The following is a 25,939-nucleotide window of genomic DNA, read 5'->3' on the forward strand; positions in this document are numbered from 1 at the left end:
ACATCAGATTCAATATCGAGCTCTTACAAAGCGAAAAAATGTGTGTAGTCTTTTTAAAATTTTGCATAAGTTTGGTTTGAAAAATTAGTTTGAAGGAATTCAAAGGGAATAGTGAAGCATAATTATCATTAATTGATGCCCCGAAGAAAGAAAATGGAAACACATAGTAAGCAACCTGAAAGCTCTAGCATGACTCATGAAGAAGAGGAATAAATGCAACATGATATATCAAAATTACGAGACCAAATGCAACAAATTTCACTCTCACAAAAAGTAACAGAAGCTAAGATGAATGGTTTAAAGAAAGGCATGGAAGCTAAGATGGATGGTGTAGAAGTAAACATTGAAGATTTGAAGAAAGACGACAGTTTGGAAGAAGGTTTGACAAAGTTGCTACAAGAAATGCTTCCTAATGGCGAAAAGGTAGTAGAGGAAACTCATAATGAGAACAAAAGAAATGTTAGTCATGATTTCATAGACTCTAATGTTGGATTGAAGACCCACCATGTTCCAAAGATCGATATGAGGAAGTTTGATGGCAAGGATCTCGTAACATGGATACTACAGATGGAGCAATATTTTGATTTCCATAATGTGCAAAGCACACAAAAGGTACACATTGCGACTTTATATTTGGAACCCAATCAGTTTGTATGGTATCGATGGCTTTGCTCTTGTAAACAAATTGTCACTTGGGCAATTTTTATGGAAGAAATGATAGCACATTATGAGGATACAAAAAACAACACCTTTTTTAGCCAATTGATAAATCTCAAACAAAAGGGTTCAATGGATTGAGGGCTTCCAAAAATTGATATAAGGGTAAAAGATATTCCAGAGGAGCATATGATTGATGTGTTCATAGGGACTTTAAATGATAGCATCCAACATGAGGTTCGCCTTTGGGAACCTGATTCATTGGAGAAGGCATTCAGGTTGGCAAGAAAAAATGAAAGCAAAATTATGGCAACAAGGAAGCCTACCAATCACAACTATAAAGATGGAAGTGTTGTTGCCCCTAGCCTTCCATAACCTACAAGGTTGACACCACAACAATTGGAAGAAAAAAGAGCAAAAGGGCTTTGTTACAGTTGTGATAGCAAATACACTAAAGGTCATAAATGTGTTGAGAAGAAATTATTTTACATAGATTGTGAAGAGGAAGAAGAAAAGGAACAAAAAACATCAAAAGAAGAGGATACACACCAGGAACAAACCCTAGAGAAAGAAGAAATGAATCTGACCATATCTTGTAATGCATTGGCTGGAATTACCACTCCTCAAACTATCAAGATAGAAGGACATATCAAGAAGAAAAGGGTAATAGTGTTGATTGATTCGGGCAGCACCCATAATTTTTGCATTGTAAGATAGTGAAGGAATTGAATTGCTTCCTATATCCAACACCAGAGTGTCAAGTGATGGTTGCAAATGGAGGAACCATAAATTGCTCTGGAAAGTGCCATAATATTAAGCTATCCATGGGAGAATATGTGCTGAATAGTTCAATGCTTTCCATTTCAATGGGTGGTGCTGATATTGTACTAGGAGTCCAATGGCTACAATCTTTGGGTACGATAACTTTTAATTTTCAAGAACTTTTCTTGAATTTTTTTTATTTTTTATTTATTTATTTATTATTATTATTATTATTTTTATATTTTTTATTTTATTTATTTATTTTTTTTAATTTTTAATTTTATTTTATTTTTATTTTTAATTTTTAATTTTTTTTTTCAGAAGGAAAGGAAGTTGAATTAAGGGGTATCGCAGGAAACTGGGAAAGATAATCATCTCTAACGGCATGACAAAGCTTCTAAAGAAAAAACAACGTGGCGTAATTGCACAATTATGTTCGCTAGAGGTTCCCACATCGAAATCATCTATTTCTATAGATATCCAAAAAGACTTGGACAATCATTCCAAGGTATTTCAGACTCCCAAAGGCCTCCCACCTATTCGTGATCATGATCATGCTATTCATTTGATTCCAGGAAGTGTTCCTCCAAACATCAGGCCTTACAGATATCCCTATGCCCAAAAGAGTGAAATTAAACGTATGGTTGCAGAAATGCTAGAGGCTGGTATAATTCAACTTAGTCAAAGTTCTTTCTCTGCTCCAGTAGTATTGGTGCACAAGAAGGATGGATCATTGCGCATGTGTCCGAATTATAGGGAGCTCAACAAGCTCACTATTAAAAATAAATTTCCCATTCTTGTCATTGATGAATTATTGGATGAATTGCATGGAACAATTTACTTCACCAAGTTGGACCTTCGTTCAATATATCATCAAATCAGAATGAAGACTGAAGACATTTCGAAAACATCATTTAGAACCCATGAGGGTCATTATGAATTTTTGGTCATGCCTTTTGGTCTTACCAATGCACCTTCTACATTTCAAGGTTTGATGAATTCCATTTTCAAACCCTTCCTTGGAAAATTTGTGTTAGTATTTTTTGATGATATAGTAATCTATAGTAAGTCTTGGAAGGATCATGTTCAACATGTTGATAGACTGCTCAAACTATTGGAGGAGAAACAATTATATGCAAAAATCTCCAAATGTTTCTTTGGAGTACAAGAGGTGGAATATTTGGGTCATATTGTATCTCATGAAGGTGTTAAGGAATGGAAAATCCCCACATCCATAATGCATTTGCGAGGATTTCTCAGGTTGACAGGGTATTATCGCAAGTTTGTTAAGAATTATGGGAGAATAGCAGCACCTCTAACAACATTACTAAAGAAAGATGCATTTTCTTGGACTCCAGAAGTAACGAAAGCCTTTGAACATCTTAAAGAGGAAATGTGCCAAGCACCGGTTCTAGCTATGCCAAACTTCACAAAACTTTTATTGTGGAATGTGATACCTCAGGAAATGGAATTGGTGTTGTTTTAATGCAAGAAGAAAGACGAAAGCTTGCCAATCAAAGGAAAGTATTTACACAAAGCTATTTATGAGAAGGAAATGTTGGCAATACCACATGCACTTAAGAAATGGCGACCTTACCTAATGGGAATACACTTCAAGGTAAAAACGGATCATGATAGTCTTAAATACTTTTTAGAACAAACATTATCTTCAAAAGAGCAGCAAAAATGGGTCACAAAGATGTTGGGTTATGACTTTCAAATCATCTACAAAAAAGGGAAGCAAAATGTTGGTGCAAATGCACTCTTAAGAAGGGACGAGGATGTGGAAGCATTGCTTTGTGCCATTTCTATTATCCAACCAGATTGGATAAACGAAGCAAGGGATGAATGGAAGAATGACGGAGAAGTGTGGGAGCTCATTTAAAAGTTGCAGAAAGATCCCAATACATCTGATACATTTAACTAGAAAAATGATTTGTTATGGTAAGATGGCTTATACCTTTGTAAGAATTTCCAACTCAAACAAAAGATTCCTTTGGAATTGCACACCCGTCCCTTAGGAGGGCATTCAGGATTTTTAAAAACTTACCACAGGGTTAAGAAGGAATTTTTATGAGATGGCCTTAAATCTGATATTCAAAAGTTTGTGGCGGAATGTTTGGTTTGCCAACAAAATAAAGTTAAGACAATTAAGACCCCAGGTCTATTACAAACTTTATCCATTCCAAGTCAACGTTGGGAGGAGGTTTCAATGGATTTTATCACAGGTTTACCCAAGTTCGAAGGAAAGAGTGTCATCATGGTCGTAGTTGATAGACTTACCAAATATGCACACTTTTGTGCATTATCTCATCCATTTAAATCCAGTACAGTTGCTACTGCATTTATGGAAACAATTCAAAAGCAACATGAAACCCAAAGATTATTGTGAGTGATAGAGATCCTATCTTCACTGGAAATTTTTGGACAAAATTATTTTCTTGTCTCGGTACTCAGTTAGCTCATAGCTCATCTTATCATCCTCAATCTGATGGGCAAACTGAGATAGTGAAAAAATGTTTGGAAGGATATCTTCGTTGCTTTGTATCTGATAAATAGACACAATGGGTCAAATGGTTGCCTCTGGCTGAATGGTGGTATAACACTTCCTTCCATACTGCAGCAAAAATGACCCCATTTATGACACTTTATGGATATCATCCACCGTCCATCACATCATGTTTAAGAGAAAATTCTAAGATTAAAGCAGTGGAAGATCACATCGAGCATCAACAAAAAGTTCTCCAACTCTTAAAGGATAACCTGAATTTGGCGCAAAATAGAATGAAACAATAGGCAGATCAACATCGCAGCGAAAGAAGTTTTGATGTAGGTGACTGGGTATTTCTATGACTACAACCATACAAACAAATGTCCCTCAAGCAAGCTAAGAAGGATAATAAATTATCGCCAAAGTATTATGGTCCGTACAAGGTGTTGCAAAAGATTGGTACTATGGCATACAAATTGGAACTTCCTGCATCTTCCCGAGTGCACCCAGTTTTCCATGTTTCATGCTTAAAGAAGGTTATAGGTGACAAGCTCCCAGTTCAAACAATATTGCCAGAACTTGACGAGGAAGGAAAAATCATATTGGAACTTGAAACAGTCACTGAAAGAAGAACTCGACAGCTACGGAATCGATCAATTTCAGAGTATCTCATCAAGTGGAAGAACTTACCCGCTGAAGATTCCACATGGGAGGATGAGAATGTTATACAGAAGCATCCAGAACTACTCAAGAGTTGAGGACAACACTTTTTTGAAGGAGAGGGGCATGTTAAGTCTCTATAATACTAGTGTATTTCCTTATTATTATTGTCATTGTAGCCCCTTATTGTTATTGTTGTGCCCATATTGTCCCCATATTGTTATTATTGTGCCCCATAGAAGCCCACTATTGTTATTGTTGAGCCCGTACATTCTATTGTTATGTCGACTTTGATTATATTGTGACCCTTTAGACTCCTATATATAGAAATGAGGTCTTGTCATTTTAATCATCCAAGAATTGTTCATTTTTGTAATGTAAAGGAGGTTGCCCCCTCGAAGAGGCTGATTTTGAAGTCGTTGATCTATCTTTTCTTCTATTTTGTGAGCTGGTTGCATAACATTTAATAATGAAGAAGAATTGATCGAGAGTGAGTCACAAGACCTTCCCAGTCTCCACCGACAAAAGTCAGTCCAAAGGTAGAACCTCAATTTGTACCTAGATTAAGTTGTTGAACACCATGCATCCTAGACATAGGGAGTACGATAGGACACGATGTGTCCATCGATAGTGCTATGGTCCTTATCCACATTTCCCAACTCATTGGCCAGATGAGAGGTACTTCCCATGAGTCCAGGACTACATGGGTAGGATGTATGCTGGGGCATCAACAGGAGAAGGTGAACTGCTCATCCTACTCATATGCCATAGGAGGAGGTGAACCACTCATCCTATGCATATGTCAATTGTAGGGGAAGTTGAACCACTCACCCTACACATAGTCAACCATCATGGGGTATCATAGGGGAAGGTGAACCACTCACCCTATACACAATGCACCAATAGGGGAAGGTGAACCACTCACCCTATGGTCGCACATAGCTCCAAGAAGTACCCCAAGCCCCCAAGAGCTCCTAGAGCTCAGTGTCCAACTGAAGAGGGACCCTCATAGGAGGGTCTGTCCATGACTTCAAGACTCCCTCGGAAGGCTAAGAATTTGACCTTCCCTAAGGGCTTTGTGAGGATGTGGGCGACCTGCTCGTTAGTCCTGACGTGTTGGAGCCTTATTGCTCCCTGTTGTACCATATCCCGGATAAAGTGGTACATGATATCAATGTGCTTGGAGCACTCGTGGAACACGAGATTCTTTGAAAAGCAAATCCCACTTTGGGTGTCACAGAAGATCACGGTGGTATCCAACACGTACTCAAATAGCTCACTAAAAAGCTTCTTCAACCAAACAGCTTCACAATGACCCATACTAGCTGCAATGTAGTAGGCGTCGGTGGTGCTTAGAGCAATTGATTTATGTTTCCTGCTCATCCAAGAAATTGAAGCAGACCCCAATGAGAAGTGACATCCAGACATGCTCTTACGATCGACCACACTGTCAACCTAGTCAGCATTAGTATATCCATGTAGCCTCAAATTCCGGCAGTGTATCTCAGTCCATAGTTGATTGCGCCATGGAGATATCTTAAGAGATTCTTAGCAACAATCCAATGTGTGTGATGAGGCTCGACCATAAATTGACTCAACGTATTCAGGGCAAGAGTTTACCAAGAACATTAGGGCCCCCACAAGTTGTCTATATTCGGAAGGATTTGCCAATTCGGGCCCAACAACATTTCCACATCACTTTCTGAAGTTGAGTTCCATCGGAGTAGATGCATATTTGCAATCCACCATCCCACATCTATCGAGCAGTTTCATAATGTATTTTCCTTGAGAAAGGAAAATGACACCTAGTTTTTGCCAGACCTCCAAGCACTAGGAAGTAGTGCATCAGACCTAGGTCCTTCATCTCGAACTCAGAAGCAAACTCCCTCTTGCATTGATAAATGAGAGGGCCTGCACCTATCAGAAAGAGATCATCCACATAAAGGACCAAAATGAGAGGCATGTCCTTTTTAACCTTGAAGTATAGGTTAGGATCAACATCCCTCCTTGTAAATCCCAAGTTCATTAGATAGCTATTGATCCTCTCATACCAAGCCCTAAGGGCTTGCTTCAACCCATAGAGGGCTTTCTTCAACCTGCACATGTGTGTCCTTCGATCTTGTACTTCGAATCCCTCAGGTTTTTCTACGTAGACTTCCTCAAGTGAGCCATGCATGAATGTTGTCTTAACGTCCATTTGGTGTAGGCTCCATCCTTGAGAGACAACGAGAGCAATAATAGATCAGATAGTGATATATCGGGCAACTGGTGCAAATATGTCGTCATAGTCCAATCCTTCCTTTTGAGAGAAGCCTCGAGCAACAAACTTGGCCTTGTATTTTTCAGCACTCCCGTCAACTCCATGTTTGATTTTGTAAAGCCATTTAAAAGTGACCACAAACTTGTCCTTGGGTCTAGGAACCACATCCCAGACATCATTCTTCATGATTGATTCGGACTCCTCATTCATCGTATCCTTCCATACTTGGTGTTTCACAGTCGCTTCGAACCTACATGGCTCAAATTGAACAATAGTACTCATAGCAGCTAAGTACCCTTGATACCTGTTCGACTTCTTACTTTCACAAAATTTCCCTCTTGGAGCAATATGTCTTTCAACATCTTCAAGAGTGTCTTTGAGCCACAAAGGTCTTTTCCCTTAGGTAGAGGGATCACCAGGAGGTGGAACAATGAGATCCATCGGGCCTTCAACATCAGGCATTGGTGCATTCGTCAGAGGTTCATCCCGTTTTCTTGCAACATCATCATTGTCCTTCCTTGGGATAGGGAGACCTCTGGCTTTTCCAAGGGCAAAATCTTCATTGAAAGTGACATCATGGCTTATTTCCACTCTCTTTGGCCTGGCACATAGATTCTACATGCTTTCGAATTTTCACTGTAGCCCACAAATGTTCCTTTCTTCCTAGATGCTTCTAACTTGTTTCTTTTCTTTTTAGGCACATGAAAATACACGGGACATCCAAATATTCTACATTGAGAAACATCAGTTTTCTTCTTCAAATCGGGTACATACAATACTTCTTGTAGATGAAGGGTTTGACCTTGATTTAAGTGAAGAGTGACAGTCCCTATCCATTTCACGGGGTAGGTGGCATTGTCTCCAAGTATGATCTCCAAATTAGTCTTCTTTTCAATCAGGTTTGAGAGGCACCACTATCAATCAACCAATGATCCAAAGTATCCGGAGGAGAGGCAGTAGTGAGATCGGAAATAACATTACTTTCCTCATACCTGGAATTTCTCGTTCTTTTGGGAGGTCGACCATTTTCATCTCGAGCAGCGGGAGCATTCCTCTTTCCTTTATTGTTGAACCTATTGTTCCTTTGATTACCATTGCCTTTGTAGTTGTTGTGGTTGTTGTTGTCATCATCCCTTGGAGTGTCCTTCTTGTGAGGACACTCTCTAGCATAATGGCCAAACCTATTCCAATTGTAAGTTTGTAACACCTTCATTTTCTTCCTTTTTTGAATCCCTGCTTGAATCCCCGACCTTGTCTTTTTGGACCAGCACTGTTCGTCCTCTTTGCATGAGTGGAGAAAGCAGTAGGTTCATTTCCATTTGAAGACTTGTCTATCTCCATCATCCTCGTTTCTTTTTGAGTGCATCTAGTCAATAATTCATCGAAACTAGGAATCCTGTCATTGTTAAGAATGGTGGTGTTAAACACATCCCATGCTCTTTTGAGACCTCCAAGAGCGATGAGAGTGAGCTCCCTGTCAGCAACAACTTCTCCAATAGATAAAAGATCATTCTTTGATATCTGTAATCCTCTTGAAGTAGGATTGGATAGACTCCCTTTTGTCTATCTATATCCTTCAACTTGTTTTTGAGAAAGAGGATTTGATTTGCATTGTTCACTTTGAACATCCCAAGCAACTTATCATACATCTCCTTTGATGTTCCTAAATCAGAAATATAAGCAACCAAATGCTTTTGAATCGAGTCCATGATAATTCTTTTAGCTTTGACCTCATCTTTCTTGTATTTTGTCTTTGCAACAACAGGCGCATTTGATAAGCATGTTCTTCATGCTTCTAGAATTTTGAGTCAAAGAGTCAAAGTCATATTTTGGACCTATTGTAAAAGAAAAAGAAAATTATTTTTTTAGATGTAAATTTTGGGATAGAAACTCCTCTAGATGCCAAGTTGACCTACAAGTCAAGTTAGCCTTGCCCCAATGGACATGTCTATTCGTACCCGTCTGAACTATATAAATAGAGGGAAGATAGAGCTCATTTGGACACACACTTGGATGGTTTTTGGCCTGAAATATCGCAAAGATGTAGAAGATGAGGAAGGCCGACGTCTGGAAGAAGATCTGCCTTGTTACATCTCTTGTTGCTGGTTTCTTGATGGTGAATCTACTGGAAGGAAGAATGATTTGACTTGGCATCTTGAGGTGGAAATTTCTGTGGTTATGGGACTTGGATATCTCATTTGATCTAATTCTATAAGAAGGGATTTTCTGAGTTTTCCCCTTGGGGGGGTTTTGCCCTGGCTTGGAACCTATATCTTGTGTTCTATTTTCTTTTGTGATCTTCATGTTTTATGGTAATTGCTTGATGAAGAAAAAAAACATAATAATAATAATGCTTATAGATTCATAAGTAATTATCATGTAATGGAAATCTAAGATAAAATTGAAAAATCTCTTGATTTCCAACCTGGTATTAGAGCTAAGGTGGTTTAAAAATTGGAGGCTTGAAAGATCACATTCATTTGGATTGAAATCCTTGAAGGTTTCCTCTCTTGGCAATCCGAATTCTGGTCTAGAAAATTCTGTGATAACCCTAGCATTCTTTGTGAAAAGGTACTTTGAAAATTCAAAGGCTCGCATCAATGGGCTTACAACCAGATGTCGCATTCTTGGCTTCATATATATATATTATAACATTGCATGATGATTCGATCATCATCCTGGCTTCGTTAAAATATGGCAAAGTTTATAAGGCTCTGTGGCTCTCACCTGTTGCTAGCTGTTCGAGCTATAAAATAATTATTTGTACACAGTGAACTCTAAAAATACTCGCATAAGATATAGTGCATAGTTGTGGATCACAATGATTCTTCGTAGTGACTCGCCATTGGTTTGGTCTGACATTGTCACAAGATCGCTTCCCCGCACTATGTGTCATCGCATCAATCTATGACTTCACATATGGCAAATAAATGACACACAATGGCATCATGGTTCGCAAAATTTTGAGGGTTTGTAACTAGCTGTGTGGCATGATTCAGAATAGTCTAATTCCTTCATGTACAATGCGATCATTACTCCGTGTGTATTGACAAAAAGCTCAAAGGCTCGTATTATAATCTCAGGAGCTCGTATTATTTTATGAGAACTCGAATTTACAGTGAGCGATTGTGATGTTTAGCATCACCACAAATGTTCGTGGCTCACACATACATATATATATATATATATATATATATATATATATATATATATATATATATTGCAGTGACTCGAACTTGTAAGGCTCACTACAATAGCATGTTATAGTGGTTCGTTGAAGTTGATCACATCACATGGTTTGTACGTCATTGATGGCTTGAAATTGAAATTGAAATTGAAGCATGAATAGTTATTTGTATGACAACAATTGGCATGATGGAATTATGGTTACAATACAGTGATAGAGATAACATTTGAGTGAAAGTAAAATTGTGATCCACTGTGACAGTGACAAAGGCATGACTGTAACCAAATGACCTTAGTATTGCTAACAGTGATGGTCAATGAACAATAGTTTGAATCATCTCATGACGTTAAGCAAAATTGAAGAGAATGATGCCATATCTTTGTTTCGACTAACAATAATTGAGTACGTATATGGTTCCATTTGAACTTACTCTATCAATGAAGCCAACTTGGAGTTTGAAAGAAACATGAAGAGGAAAGGAATGATGTTTGAGATTGGCTTCGCTTTGCGTAAAGGCAAATTTGGCAACTCAACATAAGAGAAGTTGAAGCATTTGTTGAAGAATGATTGGCCCTTGACAATTGAAGAAAGTTCGATCTGTAGCTGGGAAGCAAAAGAAAAAGAGAGTGAAGGTCTAGAAGAAGAAAGGAGGGATGAAAATCCTATTTTTGGGTTCAATCTCTCTCACACATGCGAAGGATTAGGGATTTTGCAGCTTCAAAGAAGGGCCGAAATTGTAGGACCTAGTTGTAGTAAGACAAAGTGCAGTATCTTGTTGCTAGAAGGAAGAATACTCTATTTTGATCTCGTTGACCTTGGGAGGAGTTGTCTTGCTCTAGGAAGGTCTCAAGAAGCTGAACCAAGGTTTTTGAAGCAAAAGGAAGCGCTAAAGTTGTAGGACAAAAATTGGAAGTCGAGCTGCGGTATTGAAGTTGGCAGGTCAAAATTGCAAGTTGAAGCTGGTCGGTACAGAATCACGGAAGAACTTGTTGAAGTGTTGACTTGTTACTTGGAGGAGGACTTGGTCTAGAGTTTGGGTCTTAGATGTCTCATTTGAAGCAGATTCTATAAGAGAAGAGTTTTTACGAGTTCTTCCCCTTGTAGGGGTTTTGCCCTGGCTAAGAGCCTAATTTCTGTGTCCTCTGTTGTTGCTATTTCTATTCTTGATATTTGTTTGATGAAAGGATCTAAATAAAGAACACAAGAAGACTAACTAAGTTCACAAGCATGTATTAAGGTTAAGGAAAATTGATATGATAAGTTGCCATGTTGAATTTTCCAACATGGTATGAGAGCTAAGGTGCACAAGAAGGCAACTAGAAGGATCATCTTGTGGACACAAAGGAGGGTTTGCTTGTCAAGGGGAATCATCTGTGGAAAAAAGAAATAGAAGACCTATTGATCTGGAAGGAGGGTTTCTACATTAAAGAAGGGTCGAAATTGCGGGACCGAGTTTGCAGTAAGACGAAGTGTAGTATGTTTTTGCTGGAAGGAAGAATACTCGATCTTGATCTCGTTTTCCTTGGGAGGAGCTGTCTTGCTCTAGCAAGGTCTCAAGAAGACGCTGAACTAGGGTTTTTGACGCAACAACTAGGGCCGAAGTTGTAGGACGAAAATTGCAGGTTGAGTTGTAGTACTGAAGCTCGTAGGTCGAAAGTGCAGGTTGAAGTTGGTTGGTGTAGAATCACAGAAGAACTTGTTGAAGCGCTGACTTGGTTCTTGGAGGAAGACTTGGTATAGGGTTTGGGTCTTTGTTGTCTCATTTGAAGCAAATTCTATGAGAAGAGAAGAGTTTTTCCGGGTTTTTCCCCTTTGAGGTGTTTTTCCCTTGCTGAGAGCCTAATTTCTGTGTCCTTCGTTGTTGTTATTTCTATTCTTGATATTTGTTTGATGAAAAGATCTAAATAAAGAACATAAGGAGACTAGGTTCACAAGCAAGTATTAAGGTTAAGGAAAATTAATATAATAAGCTGCCACATTGAATTTTCCAACATAGGAAAGAACTCTATCTTTGACAGGTATAAGAACCAGGGCCTTTAAAGATTGGTGGCTAGATGGTTGTATGGAAGAAAAGATTACATAAGATATTGATCATCATCAAGAGTAGTGTCTAGAAGAAAGAAAGGGAGTTAACAGTAACAAATCCAAGGAAGATATTGTAACTTGATAATCAAGTTCGATCCATGGGCATTTTGATTAAAATGAATGCATGATGAAGGATTCATGTGGAGATGGATCATGCGAAACGACATTGATCTCAAATAACTAAACAACGCTGATGCTTTGATGAGAAGGCCATCATAATGAGGTAAGTCTAATGTTAATATTTTTGTTATTGGTTATCTGCTACCTGGAAGGATATTGCAGGAATACATGATGACAGTTGAGTCAAGTTCAACTGTATGGATTTAATATATGGTCCTAGCAATTATGTAGTCAAGATGTTTGCAACATCATCTTGGGATTGAAAGGTAACAATGTGAAGAGATTACCTGAAGTTCAAGTTTGTACAATGAAGATCACTTTCAGAAGGAGCTATATAATTGGCTTGAAGTTAGATAAGGCTCAGTATAATGCCTTCATTGATGATAAAGAAAGGAAAGTGATATGCAAGGTTGATGTTCCGAACCTTGTCACTAGATTGAAAAGATACCAAGGAAAGAAGGAACCATGGCTCTGTCTCCTCTAGATTTGAGAGGGAGTAAAGGAGTCTCCTTGAACAGGAGCAAGGATCTTTTCCCTAATCAAAAGGGAATGGGGATATCCTCTCTGGTTGAGGAGGAGTGATGATGGACATCACATGTGCATTCTCTTTTCGATGTGTAATGCACTTGACCAGGACTAACAATCGTAACTGTAAGTGAAGGCCATAGGGGGAGAGTGGTGGAGGATTGGATAAAGCATCTGTGGTTTCCCTTAGGATAGAAAATCCAAGAAAGGAAAGACACCGACACTCTTTGAGGATAGGACAGGTATCTAAGATAAGAGTGGTCAAAGAGGACCGATATTCTTTGAGGATTGAGGGATAAAAATACAAGATAAGAATAGTCCTAAAATGACATGCCCGGTGAACATCCGGATGGGGTATGTGCCTTAGAGGTAGTGCGGTAGTGTGGTATCTCACGTAAAGCCTCCAAGCATAATGCTCTCAAATGAAGTTGAGCTTGTGAAGTTAGGCCTCGATGACAGTGCTGGTCATAATGTTGATGCTTACAGTGATGGTCATAATACTCTTATGAGAATATTTCTGTCCGAGAATATCATTGTACCAGGTGTACAATTATGAATACCTCCCTAGTTGAGAGGGAGTGTTGCAGATTGTAACTAGTTTCTGTCTTCATAATTTGTACCATTATGTATTTTTATGTAAAAAGGCAAAAGAAAAGAAAAAGAAAAATTATTATTATTTTCTAGATAAGCATGTTCTTTGTGCTTCTAAGTTTTTGAGTCAAAGAGTCAAAGTCCTATTTTGGACCTATTGTAAAAGAAAAAGAAAAAGTTTTTTTTAAATGTAAATTTTGGGATAGAAACCCCTCTAGATGCCAAGTTGGCCTACATGTCAAGTCGGCCTTGCCCCAATGGACATGTCTATTCGCACCCCTCTGAACTATATAAATAGAGGGAAGATGGAGAAAATGAGGAAGGCCGAAGTCTGGAAGAAGATCTGCCTTGGTACATCTCTTGTTGCTGGTTTCTTGTTGGTGAATCTGCTGGAAGGAAGAATGATTTGACTTGGCATCTAGAGGTGGAAATTTCTGTGGTTATGGGTCTTGGATATCTCATTTGATCTAATTCTATAAGAAGAGATTTTCTGGGTTTTCCCCTTGGAGGGTTTTTGCCCTGACTTGGAGCCTATATCTTGTGTTCTATTGTCTTCTGTGATCTTCATGTTTTATGGTAATTGCTTGATGAAGAAAAAACATAATAATAATAATGCTGACAGATTCACAAGTAATTATCATATAATGGAAATCTAAAGATAAAATTGTAAAACCTCCTGATTTCTAACATATACCTTCAATACACACCTCCTTTACAATAGTGATTGTAGCCAGCAAAAATCAGAAAGTGGGCTGAAAACAAGTGTCTGAAGCAGTAATAGTGAGGAATCACTTCCAGTAATCTGCTCCATGTTTGCTATGATTTTGCATGCACAAATACTCTTACCTGTAAGTTTTATGTGATCTCTCTTCAACCTGTGTAGTTTTAAGTGATCACTGGGAAGCCTTTTGGGTTCTTGTGGGGGATGTCTAATTTCTTACAACTTACCTGAAACCCCTTGATTGTATTCCTACTTTCCTCATGAATTCATTCTTATGTTGAATACCTCTCTCTTGCCTCTGTCAAGCTTATGTGGACTTTCACCAATGTCGAAATTAACTTCCAAAACTTCAAATGCCATGCACAATATGGGAGGGTCTGAACTTTGAAGAATATTTTTATTGTTAATTTGAGACTGTAACATCATGTCAATGACATCTCTGCAAAGACTCTTAACCATACCTGCTCTCTCGTGTATCCTTTAAAGTTTATATTATTATCAATGGCATCATGCTCCATCTCAGACATCTCTTCCAATGGACCTCCGTTTACATTTTTTCTTCTGTTTTGTGTGTTAACTAACTTAAAAAATGCCAATGCAAGTGGTTGTGCTCCAGTCGGAAGGAAAATATCAAATAATTTACTCCCTGGTTGGTTTGCTGGCAACAAGGAAATTTCAAATTCTGCTCATCTCCATACCTGCATATCAATTTGTTATTGCCACAGGACTTGAACTGCTCCTGTAGAATTACTAATTCTCAAGAGTTAAAGTAGCTAAAGACTCTTTGAGTTTTTATTTTGTTATGATCTATAGCTATTCCATTTTTATGCAAAGTTGATCTTTTGCAGTGTCAAACCTTGAATTGAAAATTATTCCTGTTATTGAAAACTTTTGGATTCTTTTGTGGGGTTAGCCACGTAATTGATGCAAGCACATTGTATTCACAATCACTAATTAACTGGAGCAATTATATTCATTTTACTATTTAGCCATCATAGACTGGTTTGATGTATATGATTCTACTGCACAGGGTTCCTTTAAGGGATCCATGTATGAATCACTCTATTGAGTTCCAAACTTGAAGTGGTCATTACAACAGGTCATGATGGTGATGAGGAAAAGTGGAAGCAGATTCTAGTTGTTTCCCTTTCAATTATGGCATGGATTTCAGCAACTGCACAATGCTGTGCTGGCTCTAACGTTCTACCATGGAGGTCATTTTATGCAACACATGATGGAGCTTGGAAAGCCCATTACCGTGAAATTTTTGATCATGGTATTCGAGAAGTACTATGCTGCCTTGGAAGGGCCCGATATTTGTAAGTTGTCTTATTCCTGATAGTGGTTTAATTATGAGTGACATATTGCTTTGTATGTTCCTATGCATTCTTGGTTCCAACATATAGTAACTATTTAATTCTTACTTGGAAATATGTTCAGGAGTGTTTTGGAGGAAGATGAAGTTCACTCTGTGGCTGGACTTTTGGGTGACCTTGTAGCATATCGTGCAGCTGGTGCTGGCCATTTGGAGTTTCTGGCAGGTAATGACTTTTTTTGTTTACTTCATGTAATTGGTTGAAGATAACTACTGATATTATGCTTTCGCCACTAATTTTTGTATTAGAAATTTTGTTTTGGTGCTGTATACATAATTAGTTGCTCCAGAGTCCAGACAGCTATATAAGTGATACTATCACACAATTAGCACCGTCAGATTAAAGTCCCAATGATAGGGCACTAGCCTTGTGGAACTAGGAGGTTGGCCACTGTCGCCTTATGAACTCTCCTATGCACTTTAGGCTAGGGTAAATGGAATCCTAACCAAGGGGGTTTTCCCAATGGGTTATGAAGCTCAATGTGTATGAAGTAGAAGTAATGGGAGTGAAAAAGAGCCTAGCAACAATGCCACAAATGGAAAATGGAAAAGTAAAAGGTTGGGGAATGATGGACAAAAGAGAGATGGCGTCTTTCTTGTTAGGTAATGGAGTCATGTAGCAATTCAAGAGGGCAAGTCATGGACTATATGCAGCCAATTGGTGTGTCATAAAACCTCCTTAATTTGGTTCAAAAAATGATTTAATGGAAATCAAACAATCAATTGATGTGAATTACCTAACCCTTAATTTGTTTGCTTGATTTTCAAATGAAACGGTGGAGAGAATCTATTAAAGATCTACTACTCAAGACATGTTACAAAGGTGGCCTCTACCCAAGATTCTATACAAGTACTCCTAATCCATAGATGTAGAATGCACAATGTTTTATCTTAAAGGCAAATGATTCAAAAGGGAGATAAGAGGGAGGAAACCATTACCCTATCCCTTTGCAGTATGATGAGGCATCTCTCCTTTCCCTTTCACTTGTCCTTGGCATTGAAACACCTACAAATGAACTTACAATATAGAGCACCTAGAATATACATCCACACCAATGTCACTGAAATCAGACTGGAATTGTTGGTCTCACTGTTTGGGTGCCTAAACTGGTCTGACCTGTGGCACCAAACCGGAAAATGCTGGTTGCTAGAATTACTTAAAATCCAGTAACTGATTTATGATTTATGAGTTTTCTAAGCATAACATGCACAATGGAAGTAAGTAAAACTGAAGACAAACACATGCAAGTTTGCAACACATGCAACACCAGATATACCCAAGAAACCCCAACACCAAGGAAAATCTGCAATCTGTGTTCTATTAAGAACTTGGGCTCTCGTACCAGGGATAATGACCCATTAGAGGAAGGATACAAATAGTTTAAGTAGCCTTGATGCTACTCCCTAACTGCCCCCTGCTCCTTTTCCTCAGGCCCCTGCCCAACCTGATGCACACTAGAGTGAAATCCATTAACTCAAACTATGTACATGGTGTCTTCACCTCTCCCTTATATCTCCTTTTATAACTTATTAATGACTAAAAACCCTAACCCTAGATATCAATGGCCAGGATTAAATATTGCCATCTTAAGATCAACGACAATGACTTAATCTCTCATTGAGATCACTTAAATCACTTAAGTGACTCAACTTTATAATAAAGTCACTTCTAATCATTAAATACAAAAAGTACTTTATAGAATCATTTTACAAAGTTTATCATCGAAATTCTTCCTCATGTTAAGGCCCCATAGCATTGTGGAAGTCCTACCGAGCTACACAATCCAACACTCCCTCTTAGCGAGGAAGGTACTTCCATAACTTGGGATCCATCTCCAAGCTCATCACATCCATTGTAGCTACTCCCTTTGACACAGAACCCTGTCCTGCTACTTGACATGAAACTTGAGCTGAGAACCATGCTCTTAGAAGCCTCTCGCTCCTGAGCATCCTGCATGGCCATCTCGAACCATGACTTCCTTGAGGCTACCAACTCTCCCTTTGGTTATCTCTATTTCTTCCAATGATTTGAGGGCTCTGTAGATGATTTCTAGATTTGTATTTGTGCGAGGGCCTACTTCATGTCCAGGAATTTGTGCAAGGTGGAACTTCAATATGTATACCCCCATTGTCATATGATGACCACATAACTTGCAACTCAAATTTGATCTGTCAAACCCTCTATCAGGTTCACCAAATTCCCTTAGAGAGTCCAATTTCCTTGGCATGTTTGTAACTTTGTTGAACTCGAGTTTTAATGTAAGAATAAAGTTTGAACTTGGGCACAAGAAGAATTGCAAGTTAAACAAATGAAATTAAAATTTACATACAACATTTTGAATTTTTGACAAAAAAAAACCCTCAACTCAATGCAACAATAATGAAAAAAAAATACATTCAAACCCAAGCAAAAATCATGGAAAAAAGCTAGGGGGCAAGAAGAATTTAAACAAATAAAACAAACAATCAAGATTTTGCACTTTTGACAAAAAAACCCTCTCCACTAAATGCAACAAAAATGACAAAAAAACATACTAAAATCCAAGCAAAAATCATGGAAAATATATGGGTGACAAAAACCCAAGTAAAAACAAAAAAGGGGCCAAATTTGATGCCCATACTTGAAAACTGTTGAAATATGTAACTAGGTTCAGTCTGCCTAATGACATATGTAATCATGATTTTATGTAAAGAGAAGAATAAAATTAATTATTGTTATTTTTGAGGCATGTGTTTCATGCTCAAGGTTATTTGATTTATAGGTCAAGAACCCTTTGAGTGCTTCTAGTGCTTGTCTTTGAGTCTACAAGTCATGAGAGCCATTGTTATGTATGGAAGAGCCTTTTGAGCATGTCACATATTGTAAAGATTTTTTTTTTTTTGAGTCAAAATAGAGTCAAAGACCCTCCAAGACATTGTCATAATGCTCCAAGCCAAGTCGGCCTTTCCAAGTGTTAAGTCGGCCTAGAGACAGTGATAAGTTGACCTACAAGCTAGGACGGGAAGTCTATATATAAGAGGCTAGTCAACCACTTTTGAAGGCATCCAAGAAGCACACACAAGTTTGATCAAGAGAAGATAAGAAGACCTAAATCCAACAAAGAAGAAGAAGATTCAAAGAAGGAAGAATCCGAGTTTTTGACTGTCTTTGGGCTGAAGGTTTCACACATGCGAAGAGAAAATTAGGGCATTTGTACAATTGCAGCAAGGTCGAATTACAGTCCCTACATGAAGTTAAGTTTTGGGGTAATTTCACTCTAGTATACAAGCCAAATTATTGAAGAAGGAACTGCTGCTCAAGCGAAGGAGAAAAGAGACCATTTCTACCATATTCCTGTCACACGTGCGAGTTAGGGTTGCTGCAGGAGGGCTGAGAATCACAGTCAAAAGTGCAGGTTTGAAATTGAGGTTGAAGAGGAAGCAAGCAACTGTTGGAAGGCTAGTTTGACTATCATTGACTTTGTGGAAGAGGAGCTCATCCATGAGAAGTTTGACTTGGTCTTGGAGGGGCCTTGGTCAAGGGTTATAGGTCTTGGAATTCATCATTTGAAGTTCTATAAGAAGAGAAGAATTCTTGTGGGTTTTCCTCTCAAGAGGAGAGGTTTTGGCCCTAGCTGATCACCTATATCTTGTGTCCTCTTGTCTCATTGTTCTTTATTGTTCAATGTTTGGTAGTTGTTTGATGATAAGAACACTTATTATAATCAAGTGGAAGAAGAACCTAATCAAGTTAAGTAAAAATACATTGCAAAAACCACGCCTTACTGAAGAAACTTTGTCCAAACTCCAATTTTTTTGCTTGGGATGCTAAATTCCTTAACTTTTCTCCTCTTTTGCCCTTGTAGATGAGTTCTCCTCCTCCTTAGCTTTCACCTTTGCCCTTTGTTTGCAAAATGAAATATAAAAGAACCCAAAAAAAGACTTTAAAAACTCGTTGTCATGCGGCTCAGCGATTTTTGTGATTGGATTGCGATTGTTTTGGGAAAATCACAATTTTTTCAAAGTGAAAAAATCATCGATTTAATCGCCATCGCGAAAAAATCACGATTTTATCAGGATTTTCGCAACACCGGTTTCCCCCTTGTGGGGTTTTTCTCTGGCTTGGAGATTTTTCCAAAGCGAAAAAACCGCCGATTTAATCGCCATTGCGAAAAAATTGCAATTATATCGCGATGTTCGCAACACTGGTTTTCCCCCTTGTGGGGTTTTTCCTTGGCTTGGAGCCTAATTTTGTTGTTTATTGTCTCTTTGTTTTTCTTGAAAGACTGAACATTTGTATAGTTGCTTGATGAAGAACGCATAAGAAGTGATAAGAATAGATTTAACATTCACAAGTAATTATCAAGACATAGAAATCAAGCCTAATTCTACTACACGTGGTTTCTCAACAGGAAATAACCTAGATAATGCTATGATGACACACTCCCAAATCCTCCAACAGAAAGTCAATATCCAAAATTCAATGGAAGTCTGCGATAGATGTATAGAAAACTGAATAGGCAATATGACTTAAATCTTGGTGGTAATATAGTCTCACAAACAGGGCAAAACTTCCATTCATCTTTGGAATGGATCAATCATCAATTATTAATATTATTCTTGAAGGTTTTCTCCAAATAGAACCTGCTAAAGAACATTGTAAGCAATGAAGATCGCAAGTTAGCTTAAGATCGATGAAGACCTCTTCAAGATATCAATAGAATTTTGATATGCTGCTTTTTAGCTGGGGTTGATAAGTTCTATTCATTGTGCAGGCATAGCCCTGCTGCAGAGACAAACAACAACGCTGCCGTCATTGGAGGAGTTCGCTGAGGCACCTGAAGACCAAATTCAAGAAGCTGTAGTCCTGCATCCTTTTGCTGAAGCTGCATATACGGTATGCTAACTTGATGTATAATATATTCCAATTCAAGCAAACTAGCAAACTTATGTGTGGAAAGACATAGTTCTGAGGGCCAGTTTTATGTAGGGTCTCCTGCTGGATGTTGGAAGGAATCCAATTATATTTCCATGTGCATGGCTATATCGGCAAGGTGTTTTGACCCCTTGGAGCCGTAACAGGTTCATTTAGTTTCATCTCTGGCCTTGGTCAATTTAGTTTTAAAAATATTGCTGTCTCTATATTGGTCACTTTCATCTGAGAATGATTGGTGAGGATATTTGATTTGCATGATTTCCATATCTTAAATGGCTTGTTGAAGACATTATTCAATAGATATTGCGTGTTTGTATACTTACTTGTTGTTTGAATTACTGTATTTTAAGGAGACCTGTATTACAAGGTGACAATTGGTGGCGGGGTCATGCTGCGGCATATCTGAAATTTGTTAATCTACCTCCTGACACCCTGCGAAAAGGACGTGTCTATCAAGTGAGTGGCTGAGGAAAGCTTCACCTCTGAATCTATTTTAACCATTTTGTCGGGTTTAATATTTTTTATGAATTTTTAAACCAAATAAAAAAGGAATTTGAATTTGTTATTCAGTTAAGCGGTTGCTTCTTAAATGAATGTATCTGGATTCTGCCCCAAATGTTTCTGGTCATAGTACATCAAGAACATCAATCCTAAAGAATGGAAGAAATGATGTTGTTGAAGGGTAGTAGTCATCTCTGTTGTTGGAAATGAAATGAAATTGAAATTGATACCTAGAGGCAATCAAATATGGTAAATGGGGCTGTAGAAAAGATACAAGCGTGGAAGAAAAAGGGGAGTGGCTAATAATTAATAGCTAAGAAACATTAAAGGACTTTACCCAACCTTGTGTCACATATTTCACATGTCGGACAGGACACGTGTGTAACACCTCCAACACGAGTTTGACTCTTGTCTTGTTCGTAGGACAAGAGTCAAACTCGTGTTGGAGCCCTACTCACGTCCTGAAATTCAGACATGTGTCTGGCGAAGAAGCAGCCCGTGGCTTTCTAAATTGATTTTTTGCCTCATTTTCATGCAATTCAGTCACAATTTTGGAGCTATCACATGTTTTGGAATGCAGCTAAGGGTGATTAAGCAATGTTAGAAGGATTCCAAGTGTTGGGAAGTGGATTTGTCTAGGCCTTGCTAATGCTATGTAATTAATGGCCCTACTAATTCTCCTTTACCTTTCGTTTTCATGCTTTTACTTACATTTTTAACTTACCATTAATTGATTTAGGATGTTTGAGAGTGGTTCCAACCACATTGGATTTCCTATGGATAAATTAGAATTTTAGATCCCATTAAAAATCTAGCAGACTGAACAGTTTTCAAGATGTCAGGATTTGGTGGATTGCAACATTTCCATTTGATTTTGTCATGTATGAGGGTATGGAACTAGTATTTAATCAAGAGTCCCAAATCCTCTATATATCTCGATGTTGGTGGCAGTGAACGTTGAACTCTTCTGTCAGGACTCTAGTAAAAATGTACCCATTACTCAAACAAAATCTTGATTTGACATGTTATGCTTTTTCTATTTTATTTTAATATTTAGAGGGTGATATCAATGATGAGGATCACAATATAGGCAACGATTTTGATGATATTTAGTATTAGTTATTTGTTGTAGTATGATTTTTTGGACTCTAGAGGCCATTTAGAGTGTTTTTGTTGATGTTTTTTTGTTTTACAGATGGGTTGCACTCGGTGCATTTTTTATTATATGGACTAGTTGTATGATTGAATTTGTATCATCATCATGTATATGTTTTATTTTCTAAATTGAATCTTTCTCTATATTTATTTTTTAATGTGTAATTCACTAATTTGTTATACACACACATGCATTTATATAACATGTCCTCCATTTCTTGTTCTGGGGATTGTCGTGTCACGTGCTGGATACTCTTATTTTCGTGTCCAACATGTCCTATGTTATTGTGTCACGTGACTTAGGTTAATATATATGTACTACAGAATAAGAAAAGAGCAAATGCTAGGTCAAGTAGGCAATGAGAGTAAAGATTAAGATCTGTAAATGATTAAAGCAATGTTCCACCAAGTTTTAGGGATGAAGGATGCAGGAACGGGAAAACACATCTAGGGGACATGTGTCGAAACTCCTCAAGTTTTAGGAAATGACATAGGAAATGTGAGGGGATCCTGTTTAAAATCCTATAAAGATAAATTTAAATACATGAGAAACAAAGATAAGTCACAAAGATGAACAATGAAAGTGTAAAACAAATATTAATAAATATTCACATTCGCTTTAGTGTTTTGATTTTTTGTGCTTTAAAAGAAAATAAGATAGATTTCTTCTAATGCCATTGGGATCAAATTGTGGGGTCATGCCTATGTGTACACCATAAACAGGAGACACCCCCTACTAAATATTCCCATTCTGGAAATTTGGGAGGCATGGGGGATGTTCCTCACACCTGGGGGAGCTTGTCCCATTTAACACTGGATTAAAGTTGTGTGTTAGATACTCTTGGGACAAGATATCCTTTCAAATCTGTCGGATCTAGCATCATTGATGCACTTTTCTACCATGCAAGACTGCAAAAAAGTAGGTACTGAATTTTGTAACTTGTGCAGTGTTACAGCAAGTTTCAGAAATGTGGGGACAAATCTTGGGGTCATGTGGAGAGACCCCCCAAATTTAAGGGGATTTCATAGGTACATCTAGGTCTCCAACCCTAAATGGGAGTCCACCCCAAATATCAAATATATAGAATAGTATAAAAAATAACAGAGTTTTTTATTGTATAATTATTCACAAATTTATACAATTAAAGCAGCTACATCCTTGATTCCGTTGTCAATAACACTGTTGATATTGATATTCAAAATAGGAAGAAATTGGTATGCAAAATAGGAATTCATTGTATTTGTCATTGTAAAATCATCTATGTCCAAATCAAAATGAAGTACACTGTAAAATCATATAATCACATCTATGATCACTTACACAATAACAAGTCAAACTGTCATATTAAAATATTAAAAAAAAAAAGAAATGCAAAAGGCTTGAGCTACTAGTCTTGATCTGTTAGACACATTTTGGTCCTGTTGTCGCACAGAATGTCTAGGCACCGTGACAACGCTCAGATTGGGGGCTGTCACCTTGATCTCCAATCTTTCCGTTTAAGTTGTCTCCCTATCGCATGCTAAGGGGGGTAGACCCTATGGAAAAATGGAATGAAGAAGAACTAGTTGGGAACCAACCAGTTCGGGAGACACAACGAGGCGATCTAGTACTTGATTAAGGCTTAGCAAGACTTAGAATTTGATTAGATTTTAAATGATTAATACCAGTGCCTTATGGAGTCAACGATCCAAGTAATTGATTAGCTGCTGCTGCTTAGGAAACAGAGATATGAAATCTGTTTATAATTCCACGATAAAACTCTTAAACAATCGCTTGAAAATATTTGCAAAATGTCTAACATGTAACGAGCATTAAATAATCCAAGCAATGACGATAGATAGATGCAAGATATTCAACAGATGCACAATGTCTTAGCAATTAAATTTCAAGAGATACAAATACCTTAATCAACCATGAAATTTAAAAGCTAACCAGTTCAGATCCTAGAATTTAAATGATTATGCTTAAAATTCCAAATCTAGGAAATTTACCACTTTCAAATAGTTAATCTTCAGATATAAAAATTTAAGCACATTTAACTATAGAGAAATGACAAATACCACAAAAATTTACCTTTAGATCTTACCTTAGCACAAAAGACACCAAGAAGAAATTTTAGATTGACAACTTAATTATTCCTTAGGTGAATTTCTTGATATTTTAAGCAAGACTAAATGTGACCGAAATAAATCGAAAAAGATTTAATAATTTTTAAAATTTTTTAATGGGCCAGAGGCCACATAAAAAATTTAAAACCCTTAAATATGAAACTTATTTCGATTTAATACTTTAGGATTTCTTAAAGTGACAAAATGTGAAGTCCCTTTTAGCTTTTTTTTAGAAATTTTCTTTTTAAACTTTTTATTGTTTTTTAGATTTTAGATTTTTTTAAGTTTTTAGATTTTAGATTAAAAGGAAAGAAATAAAAACCAAATCGAAATTTTTTAAACTTTTAATTTTTTAAAGAACCAAACTAAAAGAAAATAAAATCGATTTTTTTTTTTAAATGAATAGGGTCCTAACCTAAGTCGAAAACCAAATGAAATAAAAAAAGAAAAAAGTACCTACGCTAACCCTACTCATACGCATACATAAAAAATCGAATGTTTGCTATTGTTTGTTGTTTATTGTTGCAGGTGATCCCGAAGGCCGAGAGGAGGTCATGGAAAGGAGAAATGAGCAGGTCGAGGAGGAAGGAGGCTGCGATGGGAGGGTGGATACAGCTGCGCGGAGGGGTTCGAGGCTTAGCAAGGGAACGGGCGCAGGTTTGAAGGAAATACGCAGGCTTTGCAGGCAGCGTATGGGCAGAGGGAGAGATGTAATGAAGGACGCAAGCAGGCAGAAGAAAAAGGAGAAGGACGCGGGTGCAACAAGGAGGCAGCGTATGAAGGAGGAGGTTTTTTGCAGGTTGGAGCAGCTATGGGCAACTGCGTGAGGGAGAAGGACGCAAGGGAGAGATGAGCGGGTTATAAGGGTCGAGGGCAATGATGGAAGATGAGAAAATGATGGAGCTGCTTATAGAAGAGAGGGCGGATCTGATGGGTAGCGAGAACAGCGAGGGTTTTCAAAAATTTCGAAATTTTCCTGCAACAAAAATGAAAACCCTAGGTAGCAGCAGACAGGAAAAGAAAATAACAGCCCAATAAACCCTTAAAAATTTCCCAAAGATTTCTGAATAAAATTTATATGTTTTGCTTCAGATTTATTACTTGAAACCCCTATAAAATCGTCTCCAGATAAAAAAAATAATTTAAAACCCTGGATTGCAGAAATAATGCCCTTGTAAGAGATGGTTCTAAGGTCAGATCTTACCCTCCAGGGCCTAGATCTGGCTTCAAAATCAAACTGCACCTTCAGATCTACAACCTGTTCCTGAAAACACAAACACTCAGAATCCCGTTATACCAAAAAATGAAACCCCAGAAACCCTAAGTTAGAAAAATTAAAAAAAATTACAGATCTATGCACAGGAGTAGCAGATCTACCAGATTTGGCGAGTGTGAGTCCAACTCCGCTCGCAGATCTGACAATTTGAGGCTCTTAAAAGCTAGATTTATCAATTCAGCATGGAAAATTTTTGAAATTTTAAATTTAAACAGAGGTGCTTCGCCCAAAACCCTTCATGCAGCAACAATGAAACTTCTTATGATAAGCCTGGGATTCAATCAAACCGGGCTCTTCAGAAAATACTAATCGGGAGTTGGCTGGTCCAACTGAAAACTTCCCCAAACGCCCGATGATTTAAAAAAAATCAAGAATTCCTTGCACAACTCAATTCAACCATTAACTTAGAGCGAGAAAACGATAATAAAATTCAGATTTAATAGTGATACTTGCCATTATATTCAGAACTTAAATTACCATTCAAATCCAAGTGATCAAACAAGATAATTGTGCTTAAATCACTCTTCATAAAGCTATCATCAATGGCTA

The 25,939-nt window shown here is 37.7% G+C and overlaps 1 protein-coding gene across 1 annotated transcript in view; it reads left to right on the plus strand.

The window, feature by feature from the left end:
• Positions 1-24,941, plus strand: part of LOC149150698 (uncharacterized) — a 96,494-nt gene extending 71,553 nt beyond the window's left edge. Inside the window, exons 3-9 of the mRNA XM_089442906.1 lie at positions 15,159-15,378; positions 15,500-15,600; positions 20,189-20,310; positions 20,404-20,495; positions 20,700-20,805; positions 20,920-20,944; positions 24,643-24,941. Of these exons, the coding sequence (XP_089299032.1) occupies positions 15,159-15,378; positions 15,500-15,600; positions 20,189-20,310; positions 20,404-20,495; positions 20,700-20,805; positions 20,920-20,944; positions 24,643-24,941 (965 nt within the window). The remainder of the gene's footprint in view (positions 1-15,158; positions 15,379-15,499; positions 15,601-20,188; positions 20,311-20,403; positions 20,496-20,699; positions 20,806-20,919; positions 20,945-24,642) is intronic.
• Positions 24,942-25,939: the final 998 nt, after the last annotated feature.

The sequence above is a fragment of the Pinus tabuliformis genome, chromosome 9, assembly GCF_031772625.1.
Source record: "Pinus tabuliformis cultivar Carrire ecotype Pingquan chromosome 9, CPIR1, whole genome shotgun sequence".
NCBI classification, from domain to species: Eukaryota; Viridiplantae; Streptophyta; class Pinopsida; order Pinales; family Pinaceae; genus Pinus; species Pinus tabuliformis.